This window comes from Chionomys nivalis, chromosome 16 (genome assembly GCF_950005125.1).
Source record: "Chionomys nivalis chromosome 16, mChiNiv1.1, whole genome shotgun sequence".
Taxonomy (NCBI): Eukaryota; Metazoa; Chordata; class Mammalia; order Rodentia; family Cricetidae; genus Chionomys; species Chionomys nivalis.
In genome coordinates this window covers 12,689,855-12,710,851 of record NC_080101.1, presented here as the reverse complement: position 1 = coordinate 12,710,851, position 20,997 = coordinate 12,689,855, and the positions used below count along the sequence as shown (strand labels likewise).

General features: G+C 38.0%; 2 protein-coding genes across 3 annotated transcripts in view; one reads left to right on the top strand and one right to left on the bottom strand.

Annotated features, from left to right (window-relative positions):
* Rb1cc1 (RB1 inducible coiled-coil 1) overlaps nucleotides 1–20,997 on the bottom strand; it is a 55,808-nt gene that overhangs the window by 11,181 nt on the left and 23,630 nt on the right. For both annotated transcript variants that reach the window (XM_057790244.1, XM_057790242.1), the window contains 9 exons: nucleotides 16,965–17,135; nucleotides 15,209–15,393; nucleotides 14,806–14,992; nucleotides 14,645–14,726; nucleotides 14,493–14,554; nucleotides 12,325–12,428; nucleotides 11,960–12,086; nucleotides 9,990–11,878; nucleotides 384–549 (listed from right to left, as the gene is read on the bottom strand). In XM_057790244.1, the coding sequence (XP_057646227.1) occupies nucleotides 384–549; nucleotides 9,990–11,878; nucleotides 11,960–12,086; nucleotides 12,325–12,428; nucleotides 14,493–14,554; nucleotides 14,645–14,726; nucleotides 14,806–14,992; nucleotides 15,209–15,393; nucleotides 16,965–17,135 (2,973 nt within the window). The remainder of the gene's footprint in view (nucleotides 1–383; nucleotides 550–9,989; nucleotides 11,879–11,959; nucleotides 12,087–12,324; nucleotides 12,429–14,492; nucleotides 14,555–14,644; nucleotides 14,727–14,805; nucleotides 14,993–15,208; nucleotides 15,394–16,964; nucleotides 17,136–20,997) is intronic.
* Nucleotides 19,322–20,470, top strand: LOC130887733 (heterogeneous nuclear ribonucleoprotein A3-like). The gene has a single exon (XM_057790245.1). The coding sequence runs from the start codon at nucleotides 19,352–19,354 to the stop codon at nucleotides 20,423–20,425; it is 1,074 nt and encodes a 357-aa protein (XP_057646228.1). The 5' UTR covers nucleotides 19,322–19,351; the 3' UTR covers nucleotides 20,426–20,470.

Sequence of the window (20,997 nt, the reverse complement as noted above, 5' to 3'; positions counted from 1 at the left end):
ACATAGTCTGCTAGCTACAGTCCTGTGACAAATCACTGTTAAGTTTTCCTCTTAAATAAATGCTTCTGGCCGGGCGGTGATGGCGCACGCCTTTAATCCCAGCACTCGGGAGGCAGAGGCAGGCGGATCTCTGTGAGTTCGAGACCAGCCTGGTCTACAAGAGCTAGTTCCAGGACAGGTTCCAAAACCACAGAGAAACCCTGTCTCAAACAAACAAACAAACAAACAAACAAACAAATAAAATGCTTTTATTATTAAGAAGATCAAACAAAAATTAAGAAAACCAAGTAATGGAAACAAATTAACATCTAAGAACCCTCCTCAGCTGCACAGAGAACTAGCTTGGCTGGCTTCTATCCTGCTTCCTCAACTCTGAAACACACCTGTTGTTCAGCAATCAAAGATGTTCGGACATTCTGCATTTCTTCATTCTTTCTTTTTTCTTGTTCTTCAAGCTGTTCTAAAAACTTAGCTTTTTCTTCCTGAAGCTTCTCTTGAAGTTCAGCAACTAAGCTTGAAGAATCTTCTCTGGCTGATTCAAGAGCAGAACTTAAAAATTGAAAAGAGAATTTTTAAAAATAATTACAAACATAATCACAATCTATCAAATATTATACTTAGGCTATTTACTTCCCAGAAACCCATGATAATGGGAAATGTATTTCCATGTGAATCCTATCCTTAGGACTGAAAAGTAAACTATGAACTATGAAGTATAGGCATGTTAAGTAACATGGCTGATGACAGCAAGGAACATGGCCCAATGGCGTTATCAGGGCTTCCCAGGCATCTATGAAACCAATGTTCTTCTCAGGCACTTTAAGATTCAGCTTTTCTACCCCTAAAACTGAAGAGGAAGCACATACCAGCTGACTTCTTAGATGGAAAGTTTTACTTTTCATAACACAGATTTTTGGCTTATTTTGATATTCAATGAATAAAAGTGAAGCTAAAATGAATTCTCCAGACAAAGGAAAAGTATGTAATTGTGAACTGGCTTATTTCATTCAGTCAAAATCTGTTCATCTTTTAGGGGTTGCTGACAAGGCAGCAGAGATAAGAATGGCCAAGTAAACAAAAGCAATCCTAAGTAAATGATTACACCTTGGTTACTAATCTTAAATCTTAATTTGCTTCCAACCTTTAAAAGATTCCTAAAATTCTTCAAAGCTGTTGAGACAAGCCAGGCATGGTAGTTCATGTCCATAATCCAGCAATCAAGTTTTATAGTAAAGTTTACCAAGCCTGGGTTTCGCACAGTATCAAGTTAGCCTGGTCTGCACGACCAGACTTTCTCAATACCTCTCTATGTAATTCTTTAAAAATGCTACAACAAAATAAAGGCTATTGTGTTATTATTAGAAAATTAATTTTCAGTGTGTCTTTGCTTGATTTTCAAAGACACTGGATTTTTTTTTGGGGGGGGGGAATAGAGGTGCATTTATAACCAGAGTTTTTAGTTTGCTCACTCCTAAATAGTTGTCTATTATAATAATGGTAGCAATGTACAACTAATATTATAAGAACTGAAATAATGTAGAAAAATCACTGGGAATCTTTTATTTATAGAGAAAACTTACTTAAATCTCAACACTCAGGCAAATCTTCCACACACATACTTGGAGATGTCTGATTTGTGGCTTAGTGCAGAAAGGTTGGGATTTTCTAATTAATGTAACACAACCAATTAAAGGTAAAGGATTTATTTCTATTTCTCCTTTGAGTTGAAAGAAATGGAACTGTGAAAGTTAAAGCTTTGGCATAGCTAGAATGCAGTTAGCAGGGCTGCACACAGGAAGTGTTAATGAGAAAACAGAATATAAGACTCAGGACTGATAACCTGGATATCAGACAATGGATAACCAGGCACGGGCAGAGCTGAGAGATAACACTAGTCAGCTAATACAGTAGCTGAAGAATTATCCCTATAGCTAGAGGGGAACTGGCCACATTGATAATCAAAGACAGACTGTATAGAATGAGCTGAAAGAGTGATACGTTCAAATTTTACTGTAACAAAATGCCTTCTGAATGATACCATGATAAAAGAACAGAACATAGCAAATAAGTCTAAAAAAGAGGTTTGTATTATTAAGAATAAAACAGACTGTGTCACTGGGGACATGTATGCACAGGGGCAAATACTTATCATTCTGTTTTTTATCTTTGTATTGCCAGGTGCACTGTTTCAGGATAAATGCTGGGCTGAGAGGGCACAGCTAGAAGAGATGGTTCTAGTCAAGCAAACACATACAGCCACCACATTTACTCCCTGTGATTAGCACAGGTGTACTGCACAATGAAAACTTAAAAAGGCCTAAGATACAGAGACCAGCCAATAATTATCCTGGGATGCAAACTGATGTTTTACACTGGCTAGCCTCTACTTCACGTCTGCTGTTGAGGGTGACCTTGGCCTTCTTTTTGCTTCCACCTCCTGAGTGGTGGGAATTGAACCCAGGGCTTTATTCCAACTAGATAAACATTCTACCAAAAAGACATCATCTCCAGCCATCTCAAAACAAAAAGCACATCCCGTGCCAAAAGATATTCTACAATGAGTTTTTACTGGACATGATTTTACATGGTTATCAGGTACGTAATTTTATTTTATTTTACCCTAAGGCCTGAGATGAATTAACTAACACAGTAGTGAAACAGTAACTGCTTTGCTTTTCCACACCACCACTGGCTTGCTTCGGGGTGGTAGTGGTGATAAAGGAGGCACTGAAAATCCCACACTAATTGGCTACCATCCTTAAGCTTGAGTGGTTCTGTTTAAGCTCAATCAGACTCAGCTTAGATATGAGTCTGAAATGACAAAGTGGAACACCAGATCAGGCACTCCATACTCAATTTCATATGGAAAAGCAACAACAAACAAACAAACAAAAAACCCAGGATAGCCAAAACAATCCTGTACAATAAAGGAACTACTTCTGGAGGGAGCACAATTCCTGACCTCAAACTCTACTACAGAGCTAAAGTACTGACAACAGCCTGGGATTGGCAAAAAAAGACAGGAGGACCAATGGAGCCGAATCGAAGACCCGGATATTAACCCACACACCCAGGAACACCTGACTTCTGACAAAGAAGCAAAAAATATCAAATGGAAAAAAGAAGGCTAAATGGATATCAACATGTAGAAGAATGCAAATAGACCCCTATCTATCACCATGCACAAAACTCAAGTCCAAATGGATCAAAGACCTCAACATAAAATTATAGGTTGTTTTCTTAAGATGATATCATGTGGCCGGGCGGTGGTGGCGCACGCCTTTAATCCCAGCACTTGGGAGGCAGAGGCAGGCGGATCTCCGTGAGTTCAAGACCAGCCTGGTCTACAAGAGGTAGTTCCAGGACAGGCTCCAAAACTACAGAGAAACCCTGTCTCGAAAAACCAAAAAAAAAAAAAAAAGATGATATCATGTCTTTTTCATCTGCTACTTGTATTGATGGAAGTCCAGGCACCATAACAAATTAAAAACTACTTCAGAACTATACGTCTGACATCTTACCCTTCATCATAATGGTGAAAAGAGGAAGGTATTTTTTTTTTTTTGTTAACACAGTAAGAATTAATTCTTCCTTAAGTATGCAAAATTCTATGTTGGGTCTGGAAAAATAGCTCAGCAGTTAAGAACACTGACTGCTCTTCCAGAGGATCTGGGTTCAATTTCCAGCACCCACACACCAGTTCACAGCTGTAACTACAGCTCCAGGGGATCTGACACCCTCACACAGACAAGAAGCAGATAAAACACCAATGCACATACAATTAAAAAAAATCTGTGCCATGAAACAAAAAATATTTATAAAGTTCTTTGACAACTAATCAAAATATAATAACAAATGCACCTGACATTAAAATACTCATACAAATATTTTGGATATGTACTGCCAGTTTCATTTTACAACATGTCAACATTTGTATAAATTAGTGAACTAGTGTTCATGATGCTCGCAAAATCACACAGGATTTCTTTCCAATGTACAAGACATTGAGTGTGTGTGTGTGTGTGTGTGTGTGTGTATGGCTCACTGGCAGTTTCATGCCCACAATGAAACCAATGAAAATGAACACGTACTGCATTTTAATTTCATAACAAAAGACATGCAAAATTATGGGAAGACTACTAAGTATGTATTAAATAATGATATATTTCAATCAAAATATACTGCTAAGTTAGCCACGGTAAAATCCTATTTATATCAAGAAAGGTTTTAAAATAAATCTGACCTATTATTAGTAGTATGTTTTTCATTTGTATAAGTATATACCTATGTTCAGGGTCAAATTCTGCCTCTACTGGAAGGCATCAGAGAGCATTTCTTAAGTACACCCTAAGAATGTTTAAAGGAATATTTCCCCAATTATTCAAAAACCCTAGGACTAAAGGACTAACTCTCTGTGGGTCACAGGCTGTCGAGGTTAGATAAGAGCTGAAATTAAATGTATTTAATGAAAATAACTGGATTCTGCAGTGGCAGAGAACAACTAAAGGCAAATCATGGAGACAAAATATGACTCTTCTTCAGGCAGCAGATCCAAAGCAGATATCAGAAGACACATCCTAGACAATCTTTCCTAGTGGTCAGTTAGTGTCAGCCCACAAAAAGGGCTGGATAAAGACTTACTAAAATAGAAAAAAACAAAACAATAAAGTTTTAATTGGGTATTTGGGAATCTAATTAGCTCTAGAAAATCATATTTTCCACTGAATAACAAGACCTGGGCCAGCAACCAACTACTCTGCCTTCCTTAGACATCTGAGAGGATACCGGACCACACGTCATCCTGAGCTTACCGTGACTCATCAGGAAGGCATTATGTATTGAGACTATGTGCTAAGGGGTTGGAAAGCTGGCTTAGTAGTAAGAGCACTTACCACTCTGCTCCTGTAGAGGATTCTGCTTTGATTCCCTGCACCCACATGGCAGTTTATAACCACCTTTAACTCCAGTCCCAAGGGATCTTCTGAACTCTGTAGGCATCAGTCACACATGTGGTACATATTTATGCATGCAACCAAAACACTCATACATACAAAAGCAACAACAAAAAACCCTGGAGAGATGATAGCTCTTTGGCTCGGAGTACTTGCAGCTCTTGCAGAGGAACCTACTTCAGTTACTAGGACCCACCGGGCAGCAGAGAAACCCTCTGTAATTCCAGTTCCAGGGGATATAACAGCTTCTTTTAGCATGTAAAGACTCAATAGGCACATGTGTGGTACAGACATGCATGCAGGCACAATACCCATACACACAAAGAGATCTTCAAAAAAAAAGTTGACACTTTGGAAAGCAGTGTGGCGGTTTCTCAGGAAAGTCGGGCTCAACCTACCTCTCGACCCAGCAATACCACTATTGGGAATATACCCAAAAGATGCCCAAACATACAACAAAAGTATATGCTCAACTATGTTCATAGCAGCATTGTTTGTAATAGCCAGAACCTGGAAACAACCTAGATGTCCTTCAATGGAAGAATGGATGAAGAAAGTATGGAATATATACATATTAGAGTACTACTCAGCAGTAAAAAACAATGATTTCTTGAATTTTGCATACAAATGGACGGAAATTGAAAACACTATCCTGAGTGAGGTAAGCCAGACCCAAAAAGAGGAACATGGGATGTACTCACTCATATTTGGTTTCTAGCCATAAATAAAGGACACTGAGACTATAATTCGTGACTCTAGAGAAGCTAAATAAGAAGGTGAACCCAAAGAAAAACATATAAGCATCCTCCTGAATATTAACCTTCATCAGGCGATGAAAGAAGACAGAGACAGAGACCAACATTGGAGCACTGGACTGAAGTCTCACGATCCAAAGGAGGAGCAGAAGGAGAAAGAGCACGAGCAAGGAACTCAGGACCGCGAGGGGTGCACCCACACACTGAGGCAATGGGGATGTTCTATCGGGAACTCACCAAGGCCAGCTGGCCGGGGTCTGAAAAAGCATGGGACAAAACCGGTCTCGCTGAACATAATGGACAATGAGGACTACTGAGAACTGAAGAACAATGGCAATGGGTTCTTGATCCTATTGCACGTAATGGCTTTGTGGGAGCCCAGGTAGTTTGGATGCTCACCTTAATAGACCTGGATGGAGGTGGGTGGTCCTTGGACCTCCCACAGGGCAGAGAAACCTGCTTGCTCTTTGGGCTGAGGAGGAAGGAAGACTTGATTGGGGGAGGGGGAGGGAATGGGAGGTGGTGGCGGGGAAGAGGCAGAAATCTTTAATAATTAAATAAATTAATAAAAAAATATATGTAGGTTCGGGAAAGAAAAGAAAAACAATAAAGTCCTTAAAGAAAAAAAAAAAAGAAATGGGTTAAGCAAGATATGAGAGTTAGCCAAGAAGAGGCTAGATATAATGGGCCAGGCAGTGTTTATATGAATACAGTTTGTATGTTGTTATTTCAGGGCATAAGCTAGGCAGGCAACTAGGAGCCGGGCGGCAGGAATGCAGCCTGCCACTCCTTCGACATAAGTCAAATAGTTTTCTACCTCAAATTAGTATGATAAATGATGGCCTTTTCTCTGTTTCATGCACCCTAAGGGATGTGTTTAACATATTATTTTAGTAATTTATAAATGCCTCTTTGTGAGTTTCTCTGTTTTTAAATAATAACTTCCATGATATCCGTACTTTTCTAGAACACTAATCTTCTTTTCTTCACCACATAGTGTTAAATTTGCATGAATTTACTATCCCATTCCGTTATAATAACTTTGAAAGTATTATAATTTTATTAATAAAAATAAGAATGTCAAAATTATTAAATAAGTATGTGTTTAAAAAAAAAAAAGTTGATAAGACTCTAGACCAGTATAGTCACCCACCTGAGCTAGCTACCCCACCATTTGTAGCAGATACAAATCACTGTTTGTTTCTTCACTCGTGGTGAAGGACGCATAGCAATATGCTGGATACTACAGGATAATCATAATTAAGACCCTAGAGTTTGGGAGTATTTTCCTTTTGCTTGAGAGGCTAAGTCTTTCATGATTGGAGGGAAGCTGTGGCAGCAAACAGCAGGCAAAGTTGAAAGCTCATTCTCAATCACAAGCATGACGCGGGATTAACTGGAAATGCACAAGGCTTTTAATCTCAAAACTAGCTCCCAGTGATGTACTTCCTACAGCAAGGCCCCCAAATAGCGATACAAACTGGGCACCAAGTGTTCAAACGTCCAAGATTATGGGAATCATTCCTTATTCAAACCACTATGCTGTCTTAACTCATTTAAGAGGATTATACATAGCAGCATTTATTTTGTTTTTTCTAAATGCTGACACGCTTCAAAAGCACAGGTGAAGCATCAAAGCCACACTGACGGGCAGCAGAGCAGGCGGGAAGGGTGACCTTCCCAAGGAAAGGCTGTAAAACCATGCAGAGCATTTGAAGTTACATAAAAGAAAAAAAAAAGGGAAGTAGTATGGGCCTATGGTTCATTAAGGGTGGGTGAAAGAATTTTTCAGACAGTAGACTTAAGAGATCTAGATTATATTTGGTAACAAGGCTATTTATAGTGGTACAGGACTGGGGTTCTGAGTTCAAGGATAACCTGGACTGTGCAGTGAAACCATAGTCCTCTTACACACCCAATTAAAAAAGCTAGTGACAAGAAATTTGTGAAAGTTGGGGCTAGTTCAGTATAATAACGGCTGCCTGATATCTTCTAGCTTTAATTCAATTCTCAGTACTGAAAGGATGGGGGGTGGGAATAGTGGCACTTCATGGAAAATGACCATGGATGTATCTCTGAAGACGGAAATCCCACAATGTTCAAAGCTCTGGTGTGTACACACACAAAGATGTGAGTCATGCCTGTCAGGTGAAGAATTACAATCAGATAAGGTAATGACTGGAGTGGGTAATAGAAGAAAGCTCCAAATAAATATTTAGAGTTGCAAGGATAATTACAGAGATTACCTAGTAATTAAGTCTATCCACATGAAGGCATTTGTTTTTTAACCACTTTCACTCCCCCAATTTATGAAGTGAAGTATGGTAATGGTGGTTACCCTGAATTCTTTTCAACTTATCTTACAGAATATCAGTGATTGTAACAGAAGAGAACAGATGTTCCACTGAGGAAAGACAAAACAACATCAATTTTAGTCTTACCTTTGAAAAGAGAGGATAAAAAAATCTCAGGCATATGTGGGACAGAAGTTGCATCACGTGAAACAAATATGATATTGAAGTGTCTTTATTTGGACATATAGTATGGGTAAAGAAATATGTACATCTGAGAATTGAGTCTAAAAAAGGCACAATGTTAGACTGCTCTCTTCTACTACTCCTTTTGCAATCTCATGTAAACTTCAGGAAAGAGATTGTGCATTTCCCAAAATCCCTTGAAGAGCTTCAAGTATAGCGATAAAAGAACACCCGTACGGTGTGGAAGACAGGAGAAAGACATAGTCCTATTCTCCAAAAGTGGTTGTAGCCAGTTCTCTCACAAGTAACTGAAAACTATTAATTTATGCTGCAGATTAAGCCAACATTTGATGCTTTAAGAGATTCCTGAGTACTGCCATAGCTTGTCAGTATGATGAGGGAATCAGAGTATATCTTCATGACATTTCACTTAGAGCTTGCTTGATACAGACTCACTAAACATTAATCAGTCTCTTCTAGGCCCTTTAGACTCCAACCTTGACAACTGCTCTTGTCCAGCTTGCACTGCTCAGTTGTGGCAACAAGTTTGGAGAGAATTCCCCACTCCTGTAATCTGATATCTCTGAATACTGAATCAAATTCTTAATCTCCTACCTTGGTTTCTTATCACTCTAGCTTGCCAGAATCTTGGCAGGTCAGTTTTGCTAAATTTCCTTTTGTTTGATTGCTTTCTCTTTATAAGGCTCCATCTACGGATCCTGACCCTAGTACCTAGAATAACCTTGAACTAGTCCATGCTGTACTTAGAACTAAGCTCAGTTCTACAGTGACAATTTATTTTGCCTACTGCAATAATTCCTTAATATAACATTATCATGTTATTATCAGTTCTGGTCCTGAGCTTTTCCATAGTAATTAAACTGCTTTAACTTTTGTCTCCCATAGTACTATAACCATCCCCCACGATGCTTATTTCTCTATTAAACCCTCTCATCTCTTAAAAATACAAAAAGCTATTTTAAAATTAGCATTATATTGCAGGAAGATAATTAAGAGTGTTTAAAAGTGGTGACGCGAGAGGTGGGAATTAAAAACAAACACATATACACACAAGCATACACATATATTACATGTAACCCTTTAAAATATTCAATTTGAGACTAACGACAGTACTAAATGATACACTAACCGTACTCTACAAAATGAGCAAAATTCGATTACAATGTTTCTAAATCAATCTGTGGTAGTTAAAAAATATTAACAGATGGCAATAATAAAATATAATGAAAAAAATCCTTAAGTCTGGAATTTAAAAATATCTTTCCAACCAGAGAAAACAATGAAACTGTAGTATCAAGAAACAAACAGTGAGGAACACTGTGCATATTCCCATCTGATTTAGCCTCAGCTAAACCACAGGCACAGGAAACAAACTCTCATACCAACACGGGAAGAGAACAAAATTAATTTCAACTGAAGAATTTAGTAAAAGCAACAAAAGAAATTTTGAACAATTGATCTATTTTGTGGCTTGTTTACTCCTCAAGACAAGGTATGGCCTAGAACAAGTTTACTGTGTCCTATGATTGGGCCCATAGTAATCCTCGTGCCTTGGTCTTCCAAGTGGATTACAGGCACAAGCTACCATACCGAGCTCTAGCAATAGTAAATTTATGCAATGCCATTTTCACAGTTATAATAAACAATATTCTAAGTCTTTGTAAAAATATCTCAGTTCCTCTAGCTACAGCAAATGAATACATCAATGCACTATGATTAAAACATACATTTGAGTCATCCGTAATCATGTATGTGCATAATCACGTACTAAGCTTAATACTTACCTTTTGGCTATTTGATTCTCAAGATGTTTAACTTTTTCTAATAATGCTTTCTCAACAAGTTCTCTCTCCAACTTAAATTCATTTAGTGCAGTTTGAATAGCTTCGTCTTTTTCGTAATTAAGCCTCTGAATTAACTGTTCTTTGTCGTGTTCATGGCTCGTGACCAACTTTTCCTTGTCTTTTTCTAGGTTCTGGATGAGAGCCTCATACTTCTCTTCTTGTCGGCTTAGTTTTTCATCTTTTTGTCTTTCAAGTGCACTCAGTTCTGAGTTCAATTTACTCTGCAGTTCAACTATTTGTTCTTTCAAGTTTTTTTCTATTTCAAATGCTTGATGATGCAATGATGTTACACTGTCTAATTCAGCCTTAAGTATATTAGATTCTTCTTCGTGTCTACTAATTAATTCGGAAATGCACTGATCTTTTTCAATTGTCATTAAAGCTCTTAACTCTGCTAAGCCCACCTGATAATTCTCATTATTTTCATGAATCTTTTGGTTTAGTTTACTTATTTCTGTCCGCAAGTTTTCTGTCTCTTGCTCAAGGAGAGTCTTCAAAGTTTCCTTTTGCTGTGTTTTGCTCTCTTCCAACAAGATCTTTATCTCATCGGTTTCTGCTTCCTTTAATGCAAGTTCGACCTCCAATTTACACCTCATGTCTGACAAATCAGAAACCTTGAGTTTCAATTCTTGCAACTGTTGTTCTTTTTCCTGGAGAGTTGAGGCATGAGATTCTAGTATCTGGTCAATTCTTTGTTGATTTTCCTTTTTCAATCTCTCCAACGACACTTTGTAGTCTGTCATAACTTTCTCAAACTCATGTGTGTGTCTGATATGCATTGTGTCCTCTAATTCCTTTAGGTGGCTTTGCTCTAAGCACTGAAATTCAGCTCTCAGTGACTCTACTTTCTTATCATTTTCAACATGTAGCTTCTTCAGCTCTTCTAACGCCATCTCTCGTGACTGCTTTAATTCTTCAATTTCACAATTTTGAGTATGTACAATATTTTCCATCTCTACCAACTTCTGGTCCTTTTCACGCTGCAAGAAGATGACAGCATCCTTTTCATGTTTAATCAACGCAAATTCACTGTCTTTACTTTGTAAAACTTCCTCAAGGGATATTAAATCTCCTTTCAATTTTTTAATTTTATTTGCATTTTCTTCACTGTCTTTTACTAGAGCATCAAGTTTACATTCATACTCACTTTTTAAAGACTGGAGTTCTTTCTGATGTTTTTCCTTTAGTGTTATTTCTAGGGAGCATTTGACCTTTTCAATAATGTTTCTTATTTCTATTGCTATACATTTTAAAGAATTTGATAAATCACACTGTTCTTTTTGTACGAATGTTCTGAGGTGGCAGAGATCTTCCTTGATGGTCTGTATACCGACGTGAGAGTCTTGGGCAGCAACTTTGCATTTCTCCAGCTGGACATGCAGAGCAGCACGCTCTCCCAATCCCTCTTTTCCATGTGCACTCGTGTCCTGCAAGCGCCTACTATCTATGGCATTGATGACTGATGAATAAAGTGACTCCACCATCATTTCTGGACTTTGTGGATCACTTATAGGGTTTGGAGATGATAAGTTTTCTTCAATCACAAACTCATTCACAGCAGACATAAAATCAGACTCAGGACTTTCTGCTAATGAATCCAAGTCTAACGAAGCTTGGTGAATTGTTTGTTCTGCATTTGGATGGGAGATGGTTTCAAAGTCAAATGTATGAGCATCAATGCTGTCTGGAGACAATTCTTCTAAGGGACACACTGCTGGATATAAGGGATCCTGAACAGTTAGTGGAGGAGGAGTTTTTGGTGAGGTAGTCGTTGTACTTTCTATCCTTGGAGAAGCAGCTGACGGTGGGGATGCTTGACTTGCAGACACCTGGAACACAAAATGAGACTTCTAAAGATCTGTAACAAGGCAAACATCTTATATTAATAAAATTATTTAAAACTCATTTGCCTTTTGTTCATTCAGCAGATCTGTAATGGTCTGTGACATTTCGTCCAAACTTTGTGCTGCTTTTACCAAATTATGTAGGGCAAGTACATGCTGGTGTAGAGGTTCAAAGTCACAAAGTAAAGGAACCCTGGAAAAGAACACAAATAAACTACACTGAATTTTCAGTTTCTTAGAAGAACTATAAACAATTTCATTCTTTCAAAAACAATACAACAGCATGACCAGTACTTAAGCACGGATGGGCTAGCTGGAAGAAGCCTGTGTCCTAAAAAAAACCATGTATGCCAAGTCAGGGGAGCCAAAAGAAAACAAATAATTTTTACCACTTCAAGATCAACTAAACTAAAAATACTTATGGCCTTTACCTGAGGAAAGGCTGCACTTCTGAAGGACAAAATGATTGGAGAAACTGTAAATCTTTTAATGATATGTCTGGAAGTTCACAGTCAAATTTTCGAGGCTTCTGAGTCTATAAAAGAAAAAAAAAACTTTACCAATATAAAGAATAAATTTAGATATTTCTTGTTATAATTGAATCTAACATAAGAGACTGACAAAATCACAACAGAATTAAAATCAAAAACCATGCAAAGATTAAAGGGCACACTAGCTCTGTGAACCTTAATAGTCCGGACAATGAACTGTTTGGTGATAACCAATACGCTTATTCTTTCTCTTTTGTTCTTGCACCACTCTATAGAAATTCTAGAATCCCATCAACACTAAAAGTGCCATGTGTTGGACTGTGCATAGGTTATTTCCAAATTTCCCCTTGACCCGCAGAATGAACATAAAATGCCTCCCCATAGTACCTAGGAATTTCTTTCTTTGCTCTTCACATTTTAAAAATTACTATGGGTCAACTATTAACTCTAAACAAAAAGTATTAATTATAAACTCCTACTAGTTGTTTTTTTGTTTTTGTTTTTTATAATACTCGCAAGAGTGGTATCTTTTAAAAAATAACTTCAATTGTCTTGGTTACTGGTCAAGAAGATTTAACTATGTCAGGACAATCTATATAAAACATAGATAAATAAGTATATACGTGAATTCCAATTATGTTATCTGTGTACACTCTTAAAATATCGCCTTGCAGAAACATATTTAAAAGTGAAATCCTTGCTGGGAGGTGGTGGTGCAAGCCTTTAATCCTAGCACTCACAGGAGGCAGAGGCAGGGAATCTCTGTGATTTTAAGGCCAATCTTTAGTTCAAGGCCAACAGTTAGTTCCAGGACAGGCTCCAAAACCCTGTCTCAAAAAACAAAAAAACAAACAAACAAAAAAAAAACAAAACATAAAAAAAAAACCCTGAAATCCTAATATGGGGGAGGGGTACAAAGCATTTCACAATTTTTTAAATAAAAATACCTCATTTGAAAAATAAATAGATCCAGCTAACTGTCCTTAAAATATAACAAATGATATTTTCATGTTTAATTTTAACAAACATCTACTGAAGACTCAAGTTACTCTGACTTATCAAATAATGATATGGGAACAAAAGGATGAATGGGCAACAGACAACAGATGAGAATACAAAAAATAAATGGAAAAACAAAACAACTAAAAATGGCTTTCCCATTGCTTGACAGCCCAGTGTGGGCTGCTGGGTGATGAAGGAGTGGCACACATACTTTGTAGCAATCAACAGCTCTCTAATTGAACTAAGAGCTGTTCAACAAGAAGGAGGCAATGTCTGGTACTGGAAACACTCAGTGCTAGTGAAATCCTGATTCTAGGAGATTTGCTAAACTAGCATATATCCATACCAACAATGTATAGATATTTGTTCTTATACCCACAGATAGATATACATCATTTGCCTTCAAAGAAACTTCTCTTTGCAACACAAACCACTACAGAAAAGCACAAGCAATCGATGTGAAGAGTTGTGGAAGACAGTAGTAAAGGCACACTCCATTACCAAAGGACAACTGTAAAGAGGGGTGGAAAAACTATGAGAGGATTGGGGAATTTGCCTTTTAGTAACACTAGAAGTTACATCTGCAAAGTTTCACCAAACACATAGATGTGAGCTAAACAAGGACCCCAACCTACATGGGGGAAAGGCCTGAATCCCACACAAAGAGCTACAGGCAACTGAGTAAAGTTGGGAACCGGATAGGTGGTCTTCCCCAGGGATGAGACCACTAATCAATTGTCCAGTGCCAAACTGTCAACTCTGAAATATACACACAAGTAGCATTATATGGACTCATTAGGATATATTTAGGAATATATGATGCATACAGTAACAACTGATGAAAAATGGCCATGAATTTGAAAGAGAACAGGAAGGGTTTATAAGAAGTTTTAGAGGGAGGAGAGGACGAAATACTGTACTTAGAATCTCAAAAATTAACAATGAAAAATAACCATTAACACATATCAAGGCTTACACCAGGTAACCCCCAAAATCAAAACCATTATATGCTGATTTAATCCTATTCTGTTTCTGATAAATGCTTCTAATCCTGAAAAAAGAAGTTTTACAATACACAAATTTAGTCACAGTGAAAAAATACATACACAAAATGAGGGGGGCCAGGAGTCCAGTCCCTTAAATAGACGATTTCTTAAAAAGGATTTCCCTGTGTGAAGAATTAGAAACATGGTTATTCTGGAAATTATTTAAGAGGTAAAAAATAAAAAAGGAGAAGGATAAAAAAATTAGTGCTTACTAAATAATTTCCCAAAGGATTCCCTTTTGGACTTTTCAGCTTCATACAATTGCTTCCCATCTTTGACTAAAGCACCGGCCCACTGAGAAGGAAAAAGTTTATGTGAATGACATATGCCAATTATTAATGTTCATTATAATTACACAGCTAGAACTGCTTACCTCTCTGTAGTGTTTAATGAACATCTTTCTCCGTACGACCTCGACCACGGCTAGGCAGTACATCTGCGGGACTGTGCTGAGAGCCTCAACAATTCTGACTCTCTCTAAGAGCTCTATGACAAGGCGGAGCAGTGCTTGCAGCTTTTCTCCATCTTGATCAGCATGAAGCATCACAAAACAACACCACCTACAGAATACGGGTGTTATTCTGTAATTCACTGTTTTCAACAGTCCCAACACTTGCTAAAAATTATCTTGTAGGTAAGCTGTGAGGATCAAGACTATGACATCTAATCTCAGGGTTAATCAATTACGATGGAATCATAAGGGGAAATCACTCATTACTGGGAGATAAAAGCATAAACTCTCAAGAAGCTAAATTAAATATGACAGAATCTCTTACTTCAGTCTGACATGTAGGTTGTTTGCTAGCTCTTGTTTGGCAGTGGTACACTTCTGTTTAATATCCAACAATTTTCTATGGTTTTGCAACATAATCATCAGCTGATTTGCATGACTCAGGCACAGATCAGGTAACACAGATGCATCCTTCAAGTTTTCAGCTCTCATCTGATTAGCTAAAAATCCCTTTGAGAAAAAGTTTTAAAAGTATTTAATTTTGTTAAATAAATGACATAAGCACTCAAGAGAAAAACAGACAATGATGCACTTTCTATTTTGTCCCCTAAAATCTGTCTCACCGGTGCTAAAGGGGAAATACATATAAATGGCCAGTTGAAGGACCAACTTAAAATAATCTCTATCTTGAAAGCTGTACTAAAATAACTATTCCAACATAAGCCCAAAGCAAATTCTTTTTAAAATGTCAGTAAAACATTTAATTTTTTTTAAGATTTATTTTTATTTATTATGTGTACAGTATTGAGAATACTGTATTCTGTCTGCATGTATGCCTGCAGGCCAGAAGAGGCACCAAATTTCATTACAGATGGTTGTGAGCCACCATGTGGTTGCTGGGAATTGAACTCAGGACCTCCTGAAGAGCAGTCAGTGCTCTTAACCTCTGAGCCATCTCTCAGGCCCAAAACATTTAATTTTTTAAACATTAAATTTTAGCTACCTTAGATTTTTATTTCTTTGTTTTTCCTTATTAAAAACAAACACATAAAATATCAGTATCACCAGGAATAAAAATTTAAAAATGAATAGAAGCCACAGCACTTTAAAAGCAGAGACAGGAAGGAACAACATGGGCTACACAGACCATGAACTACAGAGGGCAGGAGGGAGATGGAAGGAGATGGAGCAGCATGAGATGAAATTCAACTATTCTTCTCAGGGACTGGAAAACAAGTGGTCATAAATGTGAAGAAGTAATCAATTTTCAAGATTTCTTCTTTTTCTTGTTTTTTTTTTGAGGGAGAATACAAGGTACTAATTAGTTCAGCTTCTTTATCTTTTTTTTTTTTTTTTAAGACCTTAACAATAATCTTTTCCACTCCAGCTGTGGAAAGTACTTTCCTGGTTTGTATTTCAGTTTTCATTCATAGTACCTGACCTCACGTTAGAAAGTTCAACCACTAGGAGCATGCCTTGGCTGTGTGTGATGGCTGTCAACTGTATTCACAACACAAAAAAAGAGGCAGATAGATGCACCTCAGGCTGGGTAACAGAGTGAGATCCTACCTCAGACTGAATAACAACACAGAACATATCTTTTGTTTTGTGGTATACTGTTATAAATCTGATTTGTGCCCACAAGCTCACTTTTTGAGTGATGGCCCTCCCTTGGTGCTGTTCTAAGATATGGAACCTTTGGGTTATAAGACATAGGCAAAAAATGGAACACTGTGGTATGGGCCCAGCCTGCTCCATCCTTTGCTTCTGTACCCTATTTTCTTCTTGTCTTGCAAAGAGATAAGTTGTACCTCTGCTACTACCGAAGCTGCTCTTCCTGAATCTGCTCCTGGTGCCCATCATTTATCATCATTTCAGACTATACCCTTCTGAAACCAAACAAAATAAACCTCTTTTCCCTTAAACTAACCATAGTGTTAGTTATATAGTCATAGAACAGGCAAACCTAATTAATACACGAGAATAATAATGCATTACCAACAGTGAGGGGAAACATGTATAAATGTGTACACTAAGTAGACATTGTACCTAAAGTATACCAAAAAAGCCAAACATAATACCTGAGCAAGCTCTTTCTGTTCATTTACCAGTCGGCCACAGCTAGCAATCATCTGGTCCAGGGCATACAGACGATCTTCAAGTCCTTTAATGGCTTTCATATTCTGATTATCAAGTTTGGCAATAGTTTGATGGCATTCTAATATAAATGGTTGAATAATCTTTGGGTCAAGCTAAATGAGAAAAAAACATAGGAGTTAAATCTTCTGGAAAATAGTTTCAACTGTATTTCACACTAACTGAACAGGGTCAGATATACAAACGATAGAAAACGACACAGAAAAACCATGTGCAGGAATTCAAGTTACACTCCCAAAGGAAGGCTACTAAGACTCGTCTCACCCTAAACAGCTGTTGCTAAGCACATACAATAAAAAAATCAAGTGCATAATCCAGTAATCACAAATCTCAATCAATGCTATAATTTAATCAATTCTCAATATCCTTAAGAAAAGGCTATTTTTCAGTGTCATCAAAGTCATATAAAGTAGAGCCAATAGTGACAAACTCATTCTTGGGCCGTAACTTTTATCAGTTCAAACTTCTCTCAAAGCATCCTCCACAATCAGGCACCTTGGCATATGTTTGCAATTTAGAGATTAGGAAGCAATGTAGAAGACAGGCCCGCACAAGCAACTCACCTGCATCTTTAAAAAGGCAAGATTTTTTCTTCCTCAGTAATACAGAAAACTTACTGCAAGGAAATAGCTTAATCAATGTGCTTTCTTAATTTTAATCTTTACTGAGAGGAAATAGCTTGATCAATATGCTTTCTTAATTTTTAATTCTACCTGTTATCTGGCTTTAATTCTACATGTATGATGGTGACTATTTTCTAATAAAAACTATCTAGTCACAACTATCGAGAAACCTTGTTCATTAAAGGCAGACAACCTTTGCCAATCTCTTTAGGTCCGGCTGGTTCCTTCACAGATTTCTTCTCAGAATCTAACTATTCCATTTACAGTTATCGTTTTAATATTATGCACAACATTCATACCATCCATCCATCCATCCATCCATCCATCCATCCATCCATCCATCCATCCAAAGACAGGGTCTCACTCAGGGATTCAAACTACATTGTCTGGGTTAGTATCAAATTTTCAGTGTTGGTATTATAGGTGGGAGATATTGCCAACAGCAAATTGTTCATCATTACTGTTATTGCGGTACTGGAAATTGAGCCTGCGGCCTTGGTAGAAAGTGTTCTACTTCTGAGCAAAAGATACGCCATTGTCTGCACGTGGGGTCAGAAGATTTCTGAGAATTAGCTCTCTTCTTTCACCATGACTGCCAGATCCTAAGCTCAACTTTTAATGGAAGAAACCTGGCATAGTTTTTCAAGCCTCAGATGTGATCTTAAAGTGTCTGCTAATATCAACATGAATAAGCACATGTACATGTGTGGGCATCAATGTGAGCGCTCCAAAGCCATGACATACATGTGGAGGTCAATCCCCTCCCTCCACCATCCTTTACCCACTAAGTCATCTCACTGACCAATGTCTTTGGACTGTCCTTCTGATCTGTAAAGGAAATATTTGATGAGGCCGTTTAAGTGGGGCTAGAGAGAGGGTGAAACAGGAAGACGGTTCAAGTGATGTTAACAATGGTCAGAAAGAGAAAATAATGGATTTTGAGTTTAACATAATTTCTATGAAACATAAATACTATCAGGCAGCGTTGGTGTACACCTTTAATGTCAGCACTCGGGAGGCAGAAGCGAGTGGATCTCTGTGAGTTCGAGGCCAGCCTGGTCTACAAGAGCTACGGAGAAACCTTGTGTCAAAAAACCAAAATTAAATAAATAAATAAAATTAAAGCAGAAATATCAGTGCAGCTTTCATGCATTTTGACAATAGTGTTTGCTGGGGCGAATGCCTAACTGAATGAAATACCTATCAGATCAGATGTTATCAATGACACAGATGCTCAACACACTAGGAAACCAAGCTCTTAGAGGCATTCACTTGACTTATAACTTAAGGTAGGCAGTACTGTTCCAGGCATCCTAGAACACTTAGACCAGGTTTTTTTTTTCTTTTTAAAAAGAATTAATGAATCAAGAACCAAATCTGTTTTCTCACTATTCCAGTTTTCATATTCTAATAACTGAAATCTTCAAAACCTTAGTATTTTGTGTCAATAAAACAAAACAATTACCTTTGTGATGCAAATGTTTTGCATCAACTCACAGAGTGGATATAAAGTGACATTTGTCCCAGGTTTACTTCTAGAACTGTAACTGTAACGCCTTACTGACCAATTTTGATAAAATAGTTATAATTTCTCACGTAGGAGGTGTTCTCCAGGAAAAGACAACTTTCTGGACGATAGAAATATTCAACACTGAACTCGAGTTGGAAGAGGCGAGTCCGGTCTCAAAATGGAGGGCCATGATCCAAAGGAACCAGAACAGTTGAGGAAACTGTTTATTGGTGGTCTGAGCTTTGAAACCACAGATGATAGCTTAAGAGAACATTTTGAGAAATGGGGCACACTTACAGATTGTGTGGTAATGAGAGATCCCCAAACAAAACGTTCCAGGGGCTTTGGTTTTGTGACCTACTCTTGTGTTGAAGAGGTGGATGCTGCAATGTGTGCTCGGCCACACAAAGTTGATGGGCGTGTGGTGGAACCAAAGAGAGCCGTTTCTAGAGAGGATTCTGTAAAGCTTGGTGGCCATTTAACAGTGAAGAAAATCTTTGTTGGTGGTATTAAAGAGGATACAGAAGAGTACAACCTGAGAGACTACTTTGAAAAGTATGGCAAGATTGAAACCATAGAAGTTATGGAAGACAGGCAGAGTGGGAAAAAGAGAGGATTTGCTTTTGTGACTTTTGATGACCATGACACAGTTGATAAAATTGTTGTTCAGAAATACCACACTACTAATGGGCATAATTGTGAAGTGAAAAAGGCCCTTTCTAAACAAGAGATGCAGTCTGCTGGATCACAGAGAGGCCGTGGAGGTGGATCTGGCAATTTTATGGGTCGTGGAGGGAACTTTGGAGGTGGTGGAGGTAATTTTGGTCGTGGTGGAAACTTTGGTGGAAGAGGAGGCTATGGTGGTGGAGGTGGTGGCAGCAGAGGTAGTTATGGAGGTGGTGATGGTGGATATAATGGATTTGGAGGTGATGGTGGCAACTATGGTGGTGGTCCTGGTTACAGCAGTAGAGGAGGCTATGGTGGTGGTGGACCAGGCTATGAAAACCAAGGTGGTGGATGTGGTGGTGGTGCAGGAGGAGGACATGACAGTTACAATGAAGGAGGAAATTTTGGTGGAGGTAACTATGGTGGTGGGAACTATAATGACTTTGGAAATTATGGTGGACAACAGCAATCAAATTATGGACCCATGAAAGGGGGCAGTTTTGGTGGAAGAAGCTCAGGCAGTCCCTATGGTGGTGGCTATGGATCAGGTGGTGGAAGTGGTGGATATGGTAGCAGAAGGTTTTAAAAAAAACAGCAGAAAAGGGCTACAGTTCTTAGCAGGAGAGAGAGCGAGGAGTTGTAAGGAAAGCTGCGGGTTACTTTGAGACAGTTGTCCTAAATGCATTAGAGGAACTGTAAAAATCTGCCACAGAAGGAGCAATGATCCATAGTCAGAAAAGTTACCGCAGCTTAAACAGGAGGCCCTTCTTGTTCAGGACTGCTGCCAGAGCCACAGTTTGCAAAAAGTGCAGCTACTGATTAGTGCAGTGTAGTGTCAATTAGACGTACATTCCTGAGGTCTTTTATCTGTTGTAGCTTTGTCTTTCTTTTTCTTTTCATCACATCAGGTATATTGCCCTGTAAATTGTGGTAGTGGTACCAGGAATAAAAAATTAAGGAATTTTTAACTTTTCAAAAAAAAAAAGAAAAAGAAAAAAGAAATATCCAACACTATGTTTTTAGTTGGTAGTGATTTATCTTTCAACTACTCAAAAATTACATAAACCCTTCTCACTTACAATAAAATCAAAAGCATGGTTACAAGTAATTTGGTCCAATCTACAAATCCAATCTAAGGTACACTGCTTCAATTATAAC